Source organism: Prunus avium, chromosome 7 (genome assembly GCF_965620075.1).
Source record: "Prunus avium chromosome 7, drPruAviu1.hap1.1, whole genome shotgun sequence".
Taxonomy (NCBI): domain Eukaryota; kingdom Viridiplantae; phylum Streptophyta; class Magnoliopsida; order Rosales; family Rosaceae; genus Prunus; species Prunus avium.
The window spans coordinates 3,027,218-3,044,696 of NC_142290.1; the positions used below are offsets into that span (position 1 = coordinate 3,027,218).

The 17,479-nt window shown below is 41.4% G+C and overlaps 1 protein-coding gene across 1 annotated transcript; it reads left to right on the forward strand.

Moving 5' to 3' along the window:
* Nucleotides 1-16,430: 16,430 nt before the first annotated feature.
* Nucleotides 16,431-17,090, forward strand: LOC148292828 (uncharacterized). Its single transcript, XM_088244463.1, has one exon. The coding sequence runs from the start codon at nt 16,431-16,433 to the stop codon at nt 17,088-17,090; it is 660 nt and encodes a 219-aa protein (XP_088100589.1).
* The last annotated feature ends 389 nt before the right edge of the window (nt 17,091-17,479 follow it).

Sequence of the window (17,479 nt, forward strand, 5' to 3'; positions counted from 1 at the left end):
ACTGTTGTTCAAATATTTATCCACGGTAGTCTATTTCCACTGCACGCCTTGAAAGGTATTTTGAACGACAGTGTCGAAATATTCGGGTGCTGGTTATAGAATGTTACGACGGTGGATGTTAAAATTGTGCCATGTTAACTGCTTTAGACGTCAGTGTTTTCCAAAAAGTGTTGTCTAAGGTTGTCCAAGTCGCATTATTTTTGTTTTTGTTTAATCAATTAGACGTCGGTTGTCGCAGGACTCCACCGTCGTAAATTGGTAATAACTTTGTTCTTTTAACATATTATGACGTTAATATGGCTATTGAACGTCGGTTCTTGCAATTCACGACGTGGAAGATGTTATAAGTGACGGTCATTCTACCCCTGTGTTGTGGTTAATTTAATTTATGGCGGTTTTAACGAAGAAGTTGTGGTCAACGGAAGTGCAATGGCACAACTATAAATCTTCTCTCTCTCTCTCCTCCTCGAGCAGCAACAAATTTTCGATGGCGATTTCATCGTCATCCATTGTCTAATTCAGGTGAAATTGGTTGCAAAAGTTTCGTATTGACATCCTCTATCTAACCCACCCATTTTCCCCACCCATTTTCCCAGCTGAAAAACCCAAGGAAATTAAACTAGAGTAACTGGAAGTTTGGTTGATTTTTGAAGTTTTCAATGTCGTTTCTGTGAGGTATGATACTTCATCTACTCTTCATGATCTATCCGTTTATGTGGGTATTGTAGATCGATTTTGAGGTTTTACTGATCATTCAATATACCCATATTAGGCTAGCGGTTTGGCCGTGATTTCATCTAGCTCCGGTCACGTTTTGGCCATGGTCCAAGAACAAAGAGTGTTTCCCTTGTTAGTCTAAACTTATTGGCATAGGTATTGTAGGCCATGGTTTGGAATTTTCTCAAGCCACCCACGCGTTGCAGGCGCGTATGGCAGCGCATGGGTCATGGTGTGGCGGCCCATTGTGTTCTAAAATGTTCCCCATGTCGTCCTGAGCGTGTTGGTATGCTCGGATTCGAATTTAGTTATCGTATGACAGTAGAACGGATGTACGCCGATTAAGCGATATCCGGTTCGATAGATTCGGACCGTTGGATTGGTTCCAACTTCAAATATGTCGTTCCTTGTGCCTCTAGGATCATGTAGGAATTCGCGGATCGAGAATCGAAGTCCTGGATACTCAGAATCTTTGAGTCTATGGTTAGGCGAAGAGATCGCTGTCCGATGGTGCGATTGGTTTAAATCTGACCGCTCGATCAAGACCAAACTTTCAGGACATGTTCAATAGACCTTGTTGGAACTCTAGGAAATTTCGGGTTTGAAAATCATAGGTCTTGGGCCCCGCAGGCCCCGTTGACCACGGGTCTTTTGAGACCCTCCCGTCCTTTGGAAAGTACTAGAATAACCTTAGGACTTCTTTAAGATGGCGGGTCCATGTTAAGTCTCGGGAACTGGGGTTTGATTTTAAATGTGCGGTTGAGGCCGTATAACGAGTTTTGGTAGTGTTTGGACTTTTGATTTAGTGTGCATTACACTCTGAACATTTGAAAGGTATGTTAATAGTGCTTTAATTTTGAGATTATAATATTGTTTAATTGTGGTTATTGGCCTTTATATTGATATAAATGAAGCTTTGGGGATGGTGTGAAGTGATGCATGATTTGATGTTGAATGACGATAATTCCTGTGTGAATCTAGAATTCAATTATGATTGTGGAAGCCGAATCAGTTGGTATTTACTATATTGGTTTGAGGTTATGAATGTGTGGGGTTTGGAGTATATGCTTTTGAGAGTTTGCTGTCCATACTACAATCTTTTGAATTATGGAAGATATGATTATGGGATTTCCAGGGAGTACTACTGTTAGTATTATTATTATTTAATTATTATTATTATTACTGTCATTACTATTATTATATATATGGGTTTGGGGTACCTTTGAATATTTGGAAATTGGATTTCGAGAATATCATCTTTTATTATATATATTAGTTTATGAAAGTGTTTTATGGATTGTCTTGCATATTTATATACTTTGGATTATTTTGATTATTGAGACTAAAATATTTTGGGTCTTTATGGAATTTATGCTTGTGAGAGTCTATTTTCTATACTTTCAATAAATACTTTGGTTACATTGGAATATTGAAAATTTAGAAAAATTGAATTAAGGGAGGGTATATTATTTTTTATATTATATATATGGGTTGTGAATCTTACCATCATACGTACCTTCCCTAGTTACTTTACCCACACATGGCGTTGGATTTTCTGGAGTGTGGGTTCACTTGAATATTGATTACTATTACTTTACCACACGTGGTGTTGGATTTTCCGGCGTGTGGTGAAGGTTCGAGCACCTTTGGCGGGACAGTTTGCGTGAGTAGGACATGGTTTGGTTTGGCCACACGTGGCGTTGGATTTTCCGACGTGTGTACTGTAGAGCGGTAGTCCCCCGGTTGAACAGTTCATCCTTAGATGCAGGGTAGAAAGTTGAAACCTTGTGGGCTAGTCAAACGATCCTCGTGCTGGATTGTTTTTCCTTGGTACATGATGTGCATTATGATATGTACCTTCCCTAGTTACGTAACCCACATGTGGCGTTGAATTTTTCTGGTGTGTGGGCTCCCTTAGTTAGTATCACTTTACCGCACGTGGTAAAGATCTGAGCACCTTGGGTCGGGTGTGCCGTAGGCCTTGACAGGTAGTCTACGCACGTAGAACTTAGATTGGCCACACACGGCGTTGGATTTCTGGCATGTGTGCTGTAGAGCAGTAGTCCCCCGGTTGGACGGCTTGTTCCTTAACAACATGGTTATTGAGGAATCTTTCATGTGGTCTAGTAAAACAATCCCCCGGTTGGATCGTTTTCCCCTGGTACATGATGATGGTGTGTGTGTGTGTATATATATATGTGGGAAAATATGTGGATTCGTTTTCGAGTTAGGGTTTCTTGATCATGTGCATGGTGAGTGCTCTACACAGGCGTGCGTATAGTTTTGATGTTTGGACAGTGTTGTTTTCAACATACGCCTTGGATAGGGTATGGTTGTTGGAAAGAAATGATTTTGGAAAAGTAGCTTGAGTCTTAGAGTAAATGTTTAGTTTTAAAGGAGTTATGCATAGGGTTTGTGAGTTTCTACAGGGAAATGGTTTTGAGTTGAGTCATGGAAAGAAAGGAGTTTTTTTTTAAAATATTTAGTTATATGCCTTGTGGGAATTGAAGTTGAGAATGAATCTAAATTTAATTGTGGGTTTTACTTGGACAATATCTGTATGTTTCTAAATTGTGATTCTTTTTGTCATAAGAACTATGTGTGGCTTGATCCCTAACCAAGAGGTACGTAGGTAGCTTGGGGTTTCACCTAGGTGCAGCCACGAATTAAAGTATTACTTTTGTTAAGTTTGGTTTTGAATATGTCGTTGGGCTTGAAGCCCAGTCGAGGTGAGATTAAATGCTTGATTATATTTCAGTTTTACTGAATGGTTGTGGTTAAAATGTGTTTGTGGTTTATGACGGGTTTGAAACCCGTTTGGATTAATGATTGATTCTGGCCTGAGTCTTTAGAATTGCATGCTTTGGCATCATTTTACAAACGGTGGGGTAAGTATGTGGAAACTTTATTTTAATTCTCTCACGATTTTCTATTTTGCGCCCCAGGCTGTAGCTTGATATGAGCCGAGCAACCAAGCCAAGAATTGTACTTTTGCAACCTGAACTTCTGTAGGGCATTTCTATTTGTTTAATTTCCATTGAACTTTATCGCCCATGTAGGGTTGGATTTAAGGCCGGAGGCCTATTCGGTAAACTGTGTGCTTTTACATTGTGTGTGCTACCAATTGGACTATTATTACTGTGTTTCGACAGGTTGAAATTTTGGGAAAAGTTCGTTTTTCAGGGAGACTCTGCCGAAATTTCGGTAGAAAGTCTCGAGTCTCTTTTACTTTATTGTTAGTAAGTGGGCCCAGCCTCTGTTTGATGTCGGAAAAACCACAGGGTTCATCACGGATTCTGAGGAATTCGGGGCAGGTCCTGTCAGTTATGTTGTAGTTCTTGACATGTTACTTGAGACGTCTGTTCTTTTCTATAAGCATCGTCTAAGATTGTCGAAGTTTTCCTTTTTTTTGCGGTTTTATAGAATTTAGATGTCGGTTTAGTTGACGTAGTATAGCTTAACCACGACGGTTTTGACTTTATAAATGATGGTTTGTTTTCAAATAAAGACACAGTTAACGTTTTTTACATCGGCATGTATGGAGTTCTTGACTTGTAATCTCCATTAGATGTCTCTATTTTGCTAAAACCGTCGTCTAAGGTGTCGAAGTTTTCCTTTTTTTACTGTTTTTATAGTAATTAGACGTCGGTTTGTCTTTTGATATGACGTTGTATGTCTTAAAACGACGTTAGTTATTTGCCTTCGTTGTTTTATGTATCAAAAGATGGCGGTCAATTTCACGACGGTTTAAAAACCTTCTAGACAACGGTGGATTCTTGTTGTCTATTTTGATTTTTGTATTAGTGCAATGAGATTATTTCACGAACTTTATTTTAAGAACATGCATTTTGTTTTTTTCTTTTATGCCTTTTTTAGTGTTCTAAATTTCTTTACAATTTTTTTGATTGTAATTGAAGAAACTCAAATAATAAAAACATTGTAAAATAAAAACTAAACTTAAATATTACAATTTCTTTATTCATTTTTTTTATCAGGCGCGCTACACGACTTACAAAGTTTCTTTTTCAGGCCACTTCACCCACTTTTGGCTAGGGTTCGAGAACAAAACTTACTCCTCTTGTTAGTCTGATTGTGTTGGTATAGGTCTTGACCGGCGATTTGGAGATTTTCCTTAGTCGGAAATTTTTCATGACTCCCACCCTGAGTGGCGGCTTGTGGGCCACTGTTTGATGGCTCACTTTGGTCCTAAAATGTTTCCCCCCCATCATCCCGAGCACGACGGTTTGCTTGGATTTGAAGTTGGTTACTGTTTGACTATCAAACAGATATTGCGCCTATTATGCGATATCTACGATTGCTCGATTGAGACCAAACCTTCGGAGCTTGTTTAGTAGACTTTGTTGGACCAATAGGAACTTTCGAATAAAAAATTGGAGGTCGTGGGCCCCGCGGGCTCGGTTGACCAAATATAGAAAGTTTGACCGCTCAGTTCACCATGAGTTAGATGCAAGGTACTTGGTCTTTAGTTCCTTGTCCTAAACAGAAAAACATAGTTGGTAGCAAATGGGTTTACAAAATCAAGAGACATGAAAATGGTTCTGTTGCAAGGTATAAGGCTCGACTAGTAGCTCAGGGTTCAGTCAAGAACTAGGGTTAGACTTTAGTGAAACATTTAGTCCTGTTGTAAAGGCATACCACAGTGAGGTTAATTCTCAGTCTCACAGCTATGCACAAGTGGTCTTTGAGGCAATTGGATGTTAAGAATGCGTTCTTACATGGGGAGCTTGAAGTTTTTATGGGATGACCTCAAGGTTTTGAAGACTCCAAGCATCCTAAGTTTGTGTGTAAGTTGAATAAGTCTCTATATTGACTTAAGCAAGCTCCAAGGGCATGGAATGCCAAATTTACAGGATATGCACCAACTATAGGGTTCCAATCATCTCACTTTGATCCCAGCTTATTTTTCAAGCATGAAGGCGCTGATATTGTCATTTTATTATTGTATGTTGATGATATAATCTTGACAGGTTCCAATGCACAGTTAGTGCAGACAGTGATTGATGATTTAGGAGCTGTGTTTGAGATGAAGGACATGGATCGACTTACCTATTTCCATGGCCTTCAAATGTCTTACAATTCTACATGTGACATTTTTGTACATCAGCACAAGTATGCTAAAGATCTATTGCACAAGGCTGGTCTGAGTAATTGTAGGGTTTGTCCCACTCCTTGCAAGCCACATAATCAAGTCTTAAAGTCTGAAGGAGAACCATTGCATGATCCTACATTTTATAGAAGTATTGTTGGTGCTTTACAGTGCTTGACATTCACAAGACCTGACTTATCCTATGTTGTCAATACTGTGTGTCAGTATATGACTGCTCCCATAGAGATACATTTCAACCTGGTCAAAAGAATTTTGAGATACGTTCAAGGTACTATGAATTATGGGATTCACTTTACTCATGGTCCTTGGCAGTTACAAGCTTATAGTGATGCTGATTGGGCGGGGGACTTAAATACTAGGAGGTCAACTACAGGTTTTGTGTTATTACTTGGACATAATCCTATCTCATGGCAGTCTAAGAAGCAGGGGTCTGTATCTAGAAGTTCAACAGAGGCTGAGTATAGGGCATTGGCCAATACAGCTGCATATTTGGCTTGGATTCGACATGTTTTGCTAGACTTGAAAGTGTGCTTGCCTCAACCTCCTACAATCTTTTGTGACAATCTGTCTGCTTGGGCACTTAATAGTAATCCAGTATATCATTCAAGAATCAAACATTTGGATATAGATTTTCACTTTATGGTTGAAAGGGTTGAAAGGAATGATCTTACTGTTCAGTATGTTCCTACTTAAGAGTAAATTGCAGATGTGTTTACTAAAGGACTTCATAGTCCTATTTTCTTAAGTCACTGTATTAGTTTGCGACTTGAAAATCCAGAGTAGGATCTAGAGTTGGGTTTGAGGGGGAATGATGACAATATTAGTTAGCTTATATTCAGTTAAGCTGTCACGTGTGTGCTCGCGTGTTGTTATTTAGTATTAGCTATAATTAGTTAGATTACAGTCTTGGTTATTGAGATATATAACACTGATGACACTATGATTGTAATAATTTTGTGAAATCAATATATAGAGCATATCATTTTCTCTTGAATCTTCTTCTTCTTTCTAAGCTTTCTTAATTCTTAAGCTTCCTCTTCTAAACTGTTAACATGTACATCATTTTTAGATCAAATTACACTTCTTTGATTTTTTTTCAAGTTGCCTGTTTTTATTTATTTATTATTTATAATTTTATTAGTTTAGTTTTTAGTGCTGTTGTTGCCAATTGTATCTTTAATAGTTAACAAACTATTGCAATTATGGTCACAAAGCAGAATTTCCATCAAATGAAGTTTCCAGAATGCCAGTGGCGCATACTGTTGCAAAGATATTGTTATTGTTATCATGATACTTGAATTTAACCCTCATTGATTTTTTTTTTGTCAATTTAACACTTAAATTATTTACAAATAGCCAATTTCACCCTTGTCATCAAGTCTTTGCATTCAATTTTCTGTGAGGATTCACATGCTTGTCACGTGAGCAATATTTTTTAAATTCCAAAATTACAAATTAACTAATTAAATTTAGTATCAAGTCCTTCCCCCTCCTCTATATTTCTTTCTTGGGGTTTGGGGTGTGGATGTGGTGAAGAGCATGCTCTCAACAGCGGACATGGGTGGGGTTTTTTTTTTGGTTGAAGGAAATGAATATTTTTTTGACCAAAAAATAAGGAAATGAATATTCCATTCCAAGCAAAAGCGATACAACAATTAGCTCTCAATTGAGGAACCTTAATTGAGGAACTTAAATGAGGACAGGTCGCAGCCGTTGGATAAACTTGGATGGCTAGATTAAAAGAGCCACTTAAGTTGCAATCGGGTTGTCTTCAACTCAAAACAAAGACCCCAAGCTTGACAAATACCGATGAAACACAGCTGGCCCTTCGTTGAGCTTGGACGAGATTTGAAGGCAAACTCATCCAATTTTTTTCCTGACCCACCTTGGTTGTACAGTTTGCGACATCATCTGAAGCTCAACTCGCCCAATTTTTCTCAACTCTCCTTGGGAAGTGCATTACTAGCAAGTGATTATGAACATTCCATAGTTTTTAGTTAGAATTTGGTTTTGGAATGTTTATAGATCCTGGCCTTTGTGGGTTACCCAAGGGCATGTTTCAGCTTTTCTTTGGTTCCCTGGTTGGTTTGGTTGTGTTGAGGCCCAAAAATCCAAGGGCTAGGCCCAGGCTTATTCTTGGCCCAGCACAAATAATTAATCACAAAAGAAGCCTGATCCGGACATAAATAGAAATTGTAGGACGCACCTACGTAAGCCATGGGTCATGTGTCACGCCAAGCAAGCATGCGCAAAAGGGCAAAAAATGCACCGACTTTATAAATTCACGCTCACCAACCTATCTGATGCTATTTGGTCCGATCATGGCTTATTGTGGCACGATAAAAACTCAAGCATAAGCACGATAAATAAACACGCAATGCCATGTAAGGGACCGCTACTCTAATACTAAGCCATGCTACAAGCTTAAATGGGCCCAAGCCACGTAATTACCCGGGGCTTGCTGAGAAGGTTGTGGTATGGATGGGTACGAGCACTCACAGGGCCCATTGAGGGTCCAAGGAATGAAAGTTTTAGGCCACTTGGGAGCACTAAAACTCAAGCCCATTCCCCGGGCCCAAATACATGGGTTAGCATGAGAGAGGGAAAAAGAGGATCCAATGCCTTAGGAGAACATCTCATAGACTAGTGTAGCACCTAGGCAATCCCACGTTAGCTAAAACGCCCAAAGCAAATAGGCTACTTCCAGCAGCTTGACGAAAACACGCAGGCTGCTAGAAAAGAGAGTACCAATAACCTAATACCCGTGAACAAAGCCTAGGCCAGATCCTTGTTAAAAATTTGGCATCGTATTCCACCCTTGTCAAAGCTCCATAACCAGCCAACAAGAAGTGATTGCAAGAACCAAAGGAAATCCATGGGTGTAGGAGGAATACCCATTGGAAAAACGACTCTATACATTCTCTTTTTCCTCTGCAAACTCTAATTTGAAAACCAAGGGAGAAAGAAGGTGGTGCCTCATCCCTATGAGGAGGTCCAGCCGCCTAAAATCTTGGAACCCCAAAAAATCTTTGACCCAGGCACTCTGGTTGAAGGGATTTCACAAAAGGGGGGTAATAGGAAAGAAGCAAAGGAAAAGTGGAATGGAGGATCGACGAAATTAGGGTTCTAAATACCTATAAAAGAGAGCTTCCTCTACCCATAAAAACACACCATTCCAGAGCACGACCAAGCTTCGTCGAGCAAACTGGAACTTACTCTAGACACCCCACTTTTATTTCCACCATTGTTTCTCTCTAAGAAAGAAATCCTCCTAATTTTTCCTTTCTCCACTCTGAACCTTTTCCCTTTGAAAGAAATTCATGCTTTTACCTCTCTCTCTCTCTCTCTCTCTCTCTCTCTCTCTCTCTCTCAAATTGCTAAACTTGTGAAGGCTCAGCTCCCATGCCACAAGCTCTTCAAGCCAAGTCCCTTATTAATTTTTCACGTTTATTAGGTTATTGGTGAAAAGAACCTAAAAGTGTTTTTCTAAGGTTTTAGCAAGCCTTTTAAAACTCTTTTGGGAGCCTGGTTCTTGAACTCAGGCATTGGGGAGTTTTGTTTGTCTTCCTCTTATAGCAGCCCAAGCCCATTCATCAGGCTGCTGGAACAAAAAGACCCCTATATAAATTGGCGACTCTGCTGGGGATCAGGCTGCCATTTTCACTAATGCCTCCAAAGAAGAAGACCAAGAGTAATACCATGGCTTCCCAAGACGGGCTTGACCATGGTGATTCTTAATCAAGGCAAAATGCCTCTTCTAGAGAGCAAGAACGTGCAAGTGAGGGAGCTTTCACCCTCACAGATCTCATTACAGCTATCCATGCTATGGGAGAAACCCAGAGGGAGATGATAGATAGAATCAAAGAACTGAAGGGTTCTGTCTCTAAGCCAACCGAAGAAAATGACAGACCCACAGGAGGAGTCAACTACTGCTGGAAAAGGGTCTGAACAAAAGGGGCCATCTTTTGTTACCCAGGAGGATGTCGTTGCCATGGAAAGAGAACTTAACCGAAGCCAAGAAGATTGGAAGTATATTCCTCAGCCACCATATCCGTCAAGCTTACTCCAGTAGCCATATCCCAAAGGCTACGAGGCACCAAGCTTTGTTCTCTTTGATGGAAGAAAGGGAAGCCCAAAGGAGCATGTCAATCGCTTCATTGATGCTTTGGGACCACATGCTGGCGATTATAATCTCCGGCTCCGAAAGTTTTCAAAAAGCCTTACCAATTTTGCTTATACGTGGTACACCACTTTGGCACCAGGCTCTGTTCGTTCTTGGGAAGACTTGGCAAGCAGGTTCTGTAAAAAATACTTCCAGCATAAGGAAAGAGTAACTACCACTCAACTCAACAATACTCGTCCAAAGCATGGGGAGGATCCCGTAGACTTTGTACGTAGGTTTCGGGACTTGGCCCTAGACTGTTATGATGAGAAGGATGAGGAAGCGCTTGTAGAAATTTGCATCAGTAATATTGTGGCAGATTATAGGCTCTATCTCGAAAATATTGGCATTAGCCAGTTTTCTCGGCTGCTGGAAGTAGTAAGAAAAAGAAGCATGTCTGTCAAACCGACGGGGCAGAGGACTTGGAGGAACGAGAAGAAGGAGGTGCACCAAACGCTAGCTATATATGACAAGTCATCCGGTGACTACAACTCACCCAAGCGGAAGGATAGGGAGACATATCCGCCATTTCCATGCAAAGATGAAGAATTCCACACCATCCTTGATACGATGATCGCTGATGGTGCAATCAAGCCTCTCAGACCCTACAAAGTTCCTACCAGAGAAGAGAAGAACGATCCTAGGTACTGCCGCTATCACCAGTTCGTGGGGCATCCAACCACTGCTTGCCAAACTCTAAGAAGGATCTTGCCTGCTAAAATACATGAGGGAGTTCTTGAGCTTCCTTCTAGGAAGCAAGTCATTGATGAAGACCCCTTACCAAAACGAAGGGGAAAAAAGATAGCTGCTGTTATCACATGTTCAGATGATTTGCTCGACGACGATGAGTTGTGTCACCCATGGAAGAACGACCCAAAGTCACCAGAGGCTATTTGGGAACCTTGTGGAAACATGGAGAAAGCATACTGGCGCAAATACTCAAAACCTTCGAGTTACAACGCACCATGGCCATTTGCTGATGGATGGGATGGTAGTACAAATAACGAAGTATTTACGCTAGATATGCCAGAAGAGCAATGCTTGGGGGCTTCGTCTGGGCAGCAGGAAACAGCTGCTGTAACGTTCCATACCCTTGCGGAGGTTGAAACTACTGTGATAGAACGTTACCTAAGTCTGAAACAGGGGCCCACAGCTTCACAGGTCCTCCAAAGGAACCCAAAGTTCAAGTCACTCTTTGACCAACTTGGCTTTGGGCCACAAGCAAGGGAAGCAGCTGCGGTAGCTCTGATGAACATCTCTGCAAAGTCAAATCCCCATTGCCTCACTGCTTAACCACAAAGGTCATTCTTAGAGAATGACAATGCTATTGTTTTTATGGATGAAGACATGGAGGTCCCATACCCAGATCATAGGCGGCCACTTTACTTGGAGGGACAGATCAATGATGTGTTCATAAGGAGGGCTTTGGTAGACACGGGTTCTTCTGTCAACATATTGCCTCTGTCTATGCTTACGGCAGCTGGTATTCCGTTGTCTAAAATTGTGCAATCTCAAACAAGCATCATCGGTTTTGGGAATAAGAGCGAGGACACGGTTGGGCACATGCAAGTAAACTTGAAGGTGGGGCCTGTCCGGTCACTCACTAAGTTCTATGTGGTAGATGTGGATGTGGCTTACCATGCCTTACTTGGAAGACCATGGCTCAATAAGCACAAACTTGTGGTCTCTACCTACTACCAATGTGTGAAGGGAAGGCTGGGGTTGAGACCGCTTCGCATACTAGGGAATCAAGCGCCATTCAACCAAAATGAAGCTCACTACTCAGAGGCAGAATTCTACACCGAATGCACAGGTACTGGAAGCAACCCAATCAAGAATTTCGGGACCTACCTACAGAGGACGCACGGTGGAAGCAACCTCAGAGGCGGAATTCTACACCAAATGCACAGATGGACGCACGGTGTATCGCTTATCACAAGTTTGGGGCCTCAACCGAGTTCTACGGGAAAGCCCCGAGTATGGAGAAGAAGTGATGCAAACAAGCAGCCATAAGGACAAGGTACCCATGCCTTGTGCTTTTCAGGAACCTATGACGACGCCTAGGCATATGCAAGATGGCTCGACTGCGGTAGCCGAGCAGCTGGAAACAATTAATTTAAGTGATGACTCCTTTGTCCAGAGGCCCATCTCCCTCAGCGTTCACTTGGCAAGGGAAGAAAAAGAAGCTTTGGTGTTGCTATTAAAGGAATTCCGAGACGTGTTCGCTTGGAGCTACGAGGAAATGCCCGGCCTAAATCCAAACTTAGTAAGCCATACTTTGAATATCGAACTTGGCACAAAACTTGTCGTGCAGCCAAGAAGGAATTTTCATCCTGAAATTGAAATGCAAATCAAGGCAGAGATTGAAAAGCTATTGGCTGCTCGGTTCATCAAACCAATCAAGCATCCAACATGGCTAGCAAATATCGTTCCCGTGAAGAAAAAGACTGGTGTGATTAGGATATGCACGGACTACCGAGATCTCAACCGACCCTACCCAAAGGATGAATTCCCACTGCCCAATATGGATGTCTTGATTGACTCAACCTCATGGCCAGGCTTGTTATCATTCATGGACGGATTTAGTGGTTATAACCAAATAAAGATGTCTCCACGAGATGCCGAGAAGACAACATTTCGAACACCATACGAGAATTTCTACTACACAGTCATGCTGTTTGGTCTTAAAAACGCCAGAGCCATTTACCAAAGGGCTATGACAGCTGTGTTCCATGACATGATGGGAAAAGAAGTGGAAGATTATGTAGATGATCTCGTGGTGAAGTCAAAAACCAGAGAAGGCCATCAAGAAGTTTTGAGGACGGTGCTGGAAAGGTGTCGGCTCTATGGATTGAAGATGAATCCAAAGAAGTGCGCATTTGGGGTTTCATCTGGGAAGTTCTTGGGGTTCCAGGTGCACCAGCACGGCATAGATTTGGATCCTGAAAAGACTAGAGCTATAAACTCTCTTGTACCACCTCAAAACCCAAAGGAATTGAAGAGTTTCGTGGGGAGATTGTCGTACATTCGACGCTTTATCCCAGGCCTCGCTGCCATGATGAGCGTCCTCACTCCTTTACTCAAGAAGGGCAAGCCATATATATGGAGCAGGGAATGTCAGGAAGCTTACCAGCAGGTGCAACAATTGATTGCAAAGCTGCACACAATGAAGGCACCCATTCCGGGACTTCCGCTCAAGCTTTATTTGGCTGTAACGAACGCAGCAGTTGGGGCTTTACTTGCCCAAGACGGTCATGGTGGAGAAGAAAGTCCTATCTATTTTGTGAGCAGGCAGTTAAGGGGAGCCGAGACAAGATACCCGAAAATCGAGCTCTTGTACCTTGCTCTTGTCTATGCTGCACAGCGTTTACGGCATTACTTTCTGGCTCACAAGCTACAACTCATGGTAAAGTCTGACCCTGTAAGATACTTGCTCACAAGGCCAGTGCTATCCGGACGTCTTGCACGTTGGTTGCTACAATTGTCCGAATTTGATATCACGTGCGCAACACCTAAAGCCATTAAGGGGCAAGCTGTGATTCATTTGCTAGCTCTATTTCCTGAAGTGGAAGACTCTACTCTCTCCAAAGAAGTCTTGGGGGAGTTGCCAGAAATAGTGGCCACTGTTATGGAGGAGGAACCATGGACTCTTTACTTTGACGGTTCTTCTACGACTAGTGGCGGAGGAGCAGACGTAGTACTTATTAACCCCAAGGGACAAGCCACGGCTCTCTCATTCAAACTATATTATCCATGCACAAATAATGTGGCGGAGTATGAAGCTTTCATTATGGGGTTGTCTACAGCAAAACAAATGGGGGAATAAAGGATAAGGATCATCGGCGATTCAAATCTGGTGTTGAGTCAGTTGCAAGGAAGTTTTGCTGTGAAGGAGGCAACGTTGGCACCATATCGTACAGCTGCTGAAAGGCTTGTCAATTCTTTTAAACAAGTCGTGATGGAACATATTCACTATGTCAAATTTCACTTACAGCAACACTAGATAGGCATCGATAGAGAGTGAAATCGATGCTATTAGCAGATTAGGCATCAATTTCGAAAATAACGATACTAAACAGGTATAAAGACATCAGCGCACATTTTTGTTTATTTATGACGATGGCTTTATTCCCCTTTAGCATCATCTACATAAATATAGATGCCTAAAGTGATTAGTTTTTATTTTATTTTTAAGAGGGTCATTTTTTGGTAATATACCTCTGATGCCTAAAGTCTGAGTCAACGCCCTAACCCAAAATTTTTACTCTCCCTCGCAAACTCTCTCTGATACTTCAGCTCCCTCTCAAACTCTAGCCCCAATTCTTCTAACTCCCTCTCAATTTTTTCACTCACTTTGAAACTATACCCTAAAAATTCATCTCCTAAACAAAACTCTCCTTCAATCCCTCTGAAACTCTCGATCTCCTCCATCACTGCCCCATTCTTGCTAAAACCCTCAGATGCTCAACCATTACGATTCACAGTGAGAATCATTCTTCCATTCGACGATTCTCAAGCCAGCTCACGCAATTTCTCAAGCCCAGACACTCAGACGGAAGTTTAAGTTGACAATTGTGTGATTTCATCTATCAGTTCGAAGCACATTTCCCTTTCCCCCAAAAGTTAGGGTTTTAACCACACCCCACACCTCCTCTTCTGGTAAGATTTTCTTCTCTCTTCACAACTAAAATTTAAGGTTAAACATTCTCTCTCAATACTAGGAAAATCTTCAAATTTTAGTAAACAGCACCAGATCAATTTTTCAAAATATTTTTTTTATAGCTTTTTGTTATGTTATGTTGCTAAATTTGTGATTGATTATCTTGGAACCTATTTGATGGTTTAATCTGATTCGGTGGCTTGGTTTATTTGATAATTTGATTCCGTGGCTTTTGTATTTTCATGTAGAATTGAGTTTTGGGAATTTTAGTTTTTGATAGGTGTTTGCTTTCAGTCTAATTAAGCTATAAACATAATTGGGTTTTTTTTCACATTCGTCAAGTTAGTAAAATACGTAGAGCTTGGCTTGGTATTGACCATTTATGTAATTCATCAAACAAAATTCCTACAACTCTCATATGAGAAATACAGGTGAACCATTGCAAATCTCATTGACTATGCAATGGTAACTGAATTGACGTCACAAATTGCCACCATCAGTTTCAGAGTCCATGTGTTTAGTTTGTTATGTAATCAGTTTGACAAGTGGTTTTGCTATTTTCTAAGTGTAATTTGTTAGTTTAGGTTTTGAATTGTTCTTTTATCTAAGATAGAACATTTATCAGTTTGGGTAGTTTGTTGGAAGTTGCAAATTTAAGGTGGGTTTTTAAACATTCCTTACATGTTCAATAGTGATTCCGGGGATTACTAATAGGTACGCTGATGCTTTGGCTTCTTTGGGGTCGAAGCTCTCATTCGTTGAAAAACAACCCAACATTGCTGTGATAAAGGAGGACGTACCAGCAATCAAAACAATGGCTCAGGAAGAATCATTGGAAGGGGATGATAGGAGGAAATCTGTGAAGGAGAAAATGGGCAAAGGAAACGACATCAAGAAATTAAGAGATTATGCGATCATCTTTCGGGAGCTTTACAGACGCCTTCCAAGAGGTATTTTAACCTGGTGTATAGGAGTAACAGAGGCACAAAGAAGGTTGCAAGAAATACATGATGCCACTTGCAGCTTGGAGCCAGTGATTAGTTTGTATCAGCGCCTGCAACGCAAGGGTTATTACTGGCCAGGAATGAAAAAGCAAGCGGCTGAAATCCAGTCCAATTGCCCCGCGTGTTCTACGATACCCTCAACCGAAGAATCTTTCACTATCTCATTTGCGGAAGATTGGAGAGCTCCATACTTAGCATTTTTTGTTGAAGGGACTCTACCAACCAATTCCAAACTTGCCTACAAGCTTAAGAAGACGGTAAAGAGGTACTTCGTAGACGGGTCGACACTCTATCGTAAAGGGTTTAATGGCGAACCATTGAGATGCTTGGGAGAACCAGAGGTGCATCAGGTCATGCAAAAAATACATGCTGGAGAGTGTGGAGAGCACCAGGGGATGAAGAGGCTTCACCGGCAGCTACTGAGTGTTGGGTATTATTGGCCTACCATGAAGAAAGATGCGCATGACTTTGTCAAAAGATGCCACATGTGCCAAATTCATGCCAATCTAAGTCATAAGCCTCCCACATTGTTACAAGACATGAGCACTCCTTGGCTTTTTCATACTTGGGGGCTTGACTTAATCGGGATGATCCATCCCCCTTCTGACGGTTACATATGGATTCTCACTGCCACTGAGTATTTCATAAAGTGGGTTGAGGCGATCCCTCTTCGAAAGGCCACGGGAGCGGCTATCTAGAATTTTATTCTAGAATACATTGTGTGCAGGTTTGGAATCCCATACAAAATGGTTACTGACAATGGCACGCCTTTTGTTAACAAACAAGGGAGCTCGACGCTTAGCGGCTCCGGTACATCGCTGCTTCACACCCTATTACCCACAGGGAAACGGTCAAGCGGAGGCTACAAATAAAACCATATTGAGGATTTTGAGCAAAATGGTATACGAGTACGAAGGTGGTTGGAGCATTCATCTGCCGGATGCCTTGTGGGCTTACCGCACCTCTCCAAGATGTGCTACAGGTTTTTCGCCGCTCGTGTACGGGTTTGATGCCATCTCACCTGTGGAAATCACAATTCCCACGGCCAGAGTATCAGCTATCAATGATCTTGAATGTGATATGAAGTCATGCTCGGATTGGCGCTTATTAGACCTCGAAGCCATGGATGAAAAAAGAGTAGAAGCCGAAACAAGGATGGCACTTTACCACAAAACTGTTGCCCGAGCGTATAACAGAACCGTCAAGCCTCAAACCTTCAAACGAGGAGATCTTGTGCTAAAAGTTGTCGAGCATGTGAGAAGACAAGTTTCGGGACCTTCCAAGTTTGCTACACAATGGGAAGGCCCGTTTGCAGTCAAGGAAGTACACAGCAGTGGCTATTATTGCTTGATCTCCGTCAAGGAAGGCATTCTAACCGATCCCATCAATGGAAAGTGGCTCAAGCCTTACTACTGCTAAGTAGGCATCGTATCTTACCTTTTGTGTTATTGCATTTCCCTTTTTAATATGGTCTCCTTCTATATTCCCTTCTTTTGCTCTGGGAAACTTTTATAAAATGTACCATCATGGTAGCATGGGATTTGAAATGAAAATGAAGGAGTATTTTGAAAAAATTAAAACTGTCTATGGAAGATTTGTCTTTTTGCAAACTCCTGTGTATGTATACAGATACGTATATATACATAGCAATATTTAAATTAAAAAAAACAAACAAACAATGCGACTTAGCAGAAAGCATGCCAAGCAAAGTCACTAGTAGGGATCCCGGATTATTAACAAGCTTCATGCTTAAGCAAAAATAAAATGGAGTATGTAAAGCTGAGCATTTACAAAGAAATTAGCATGCC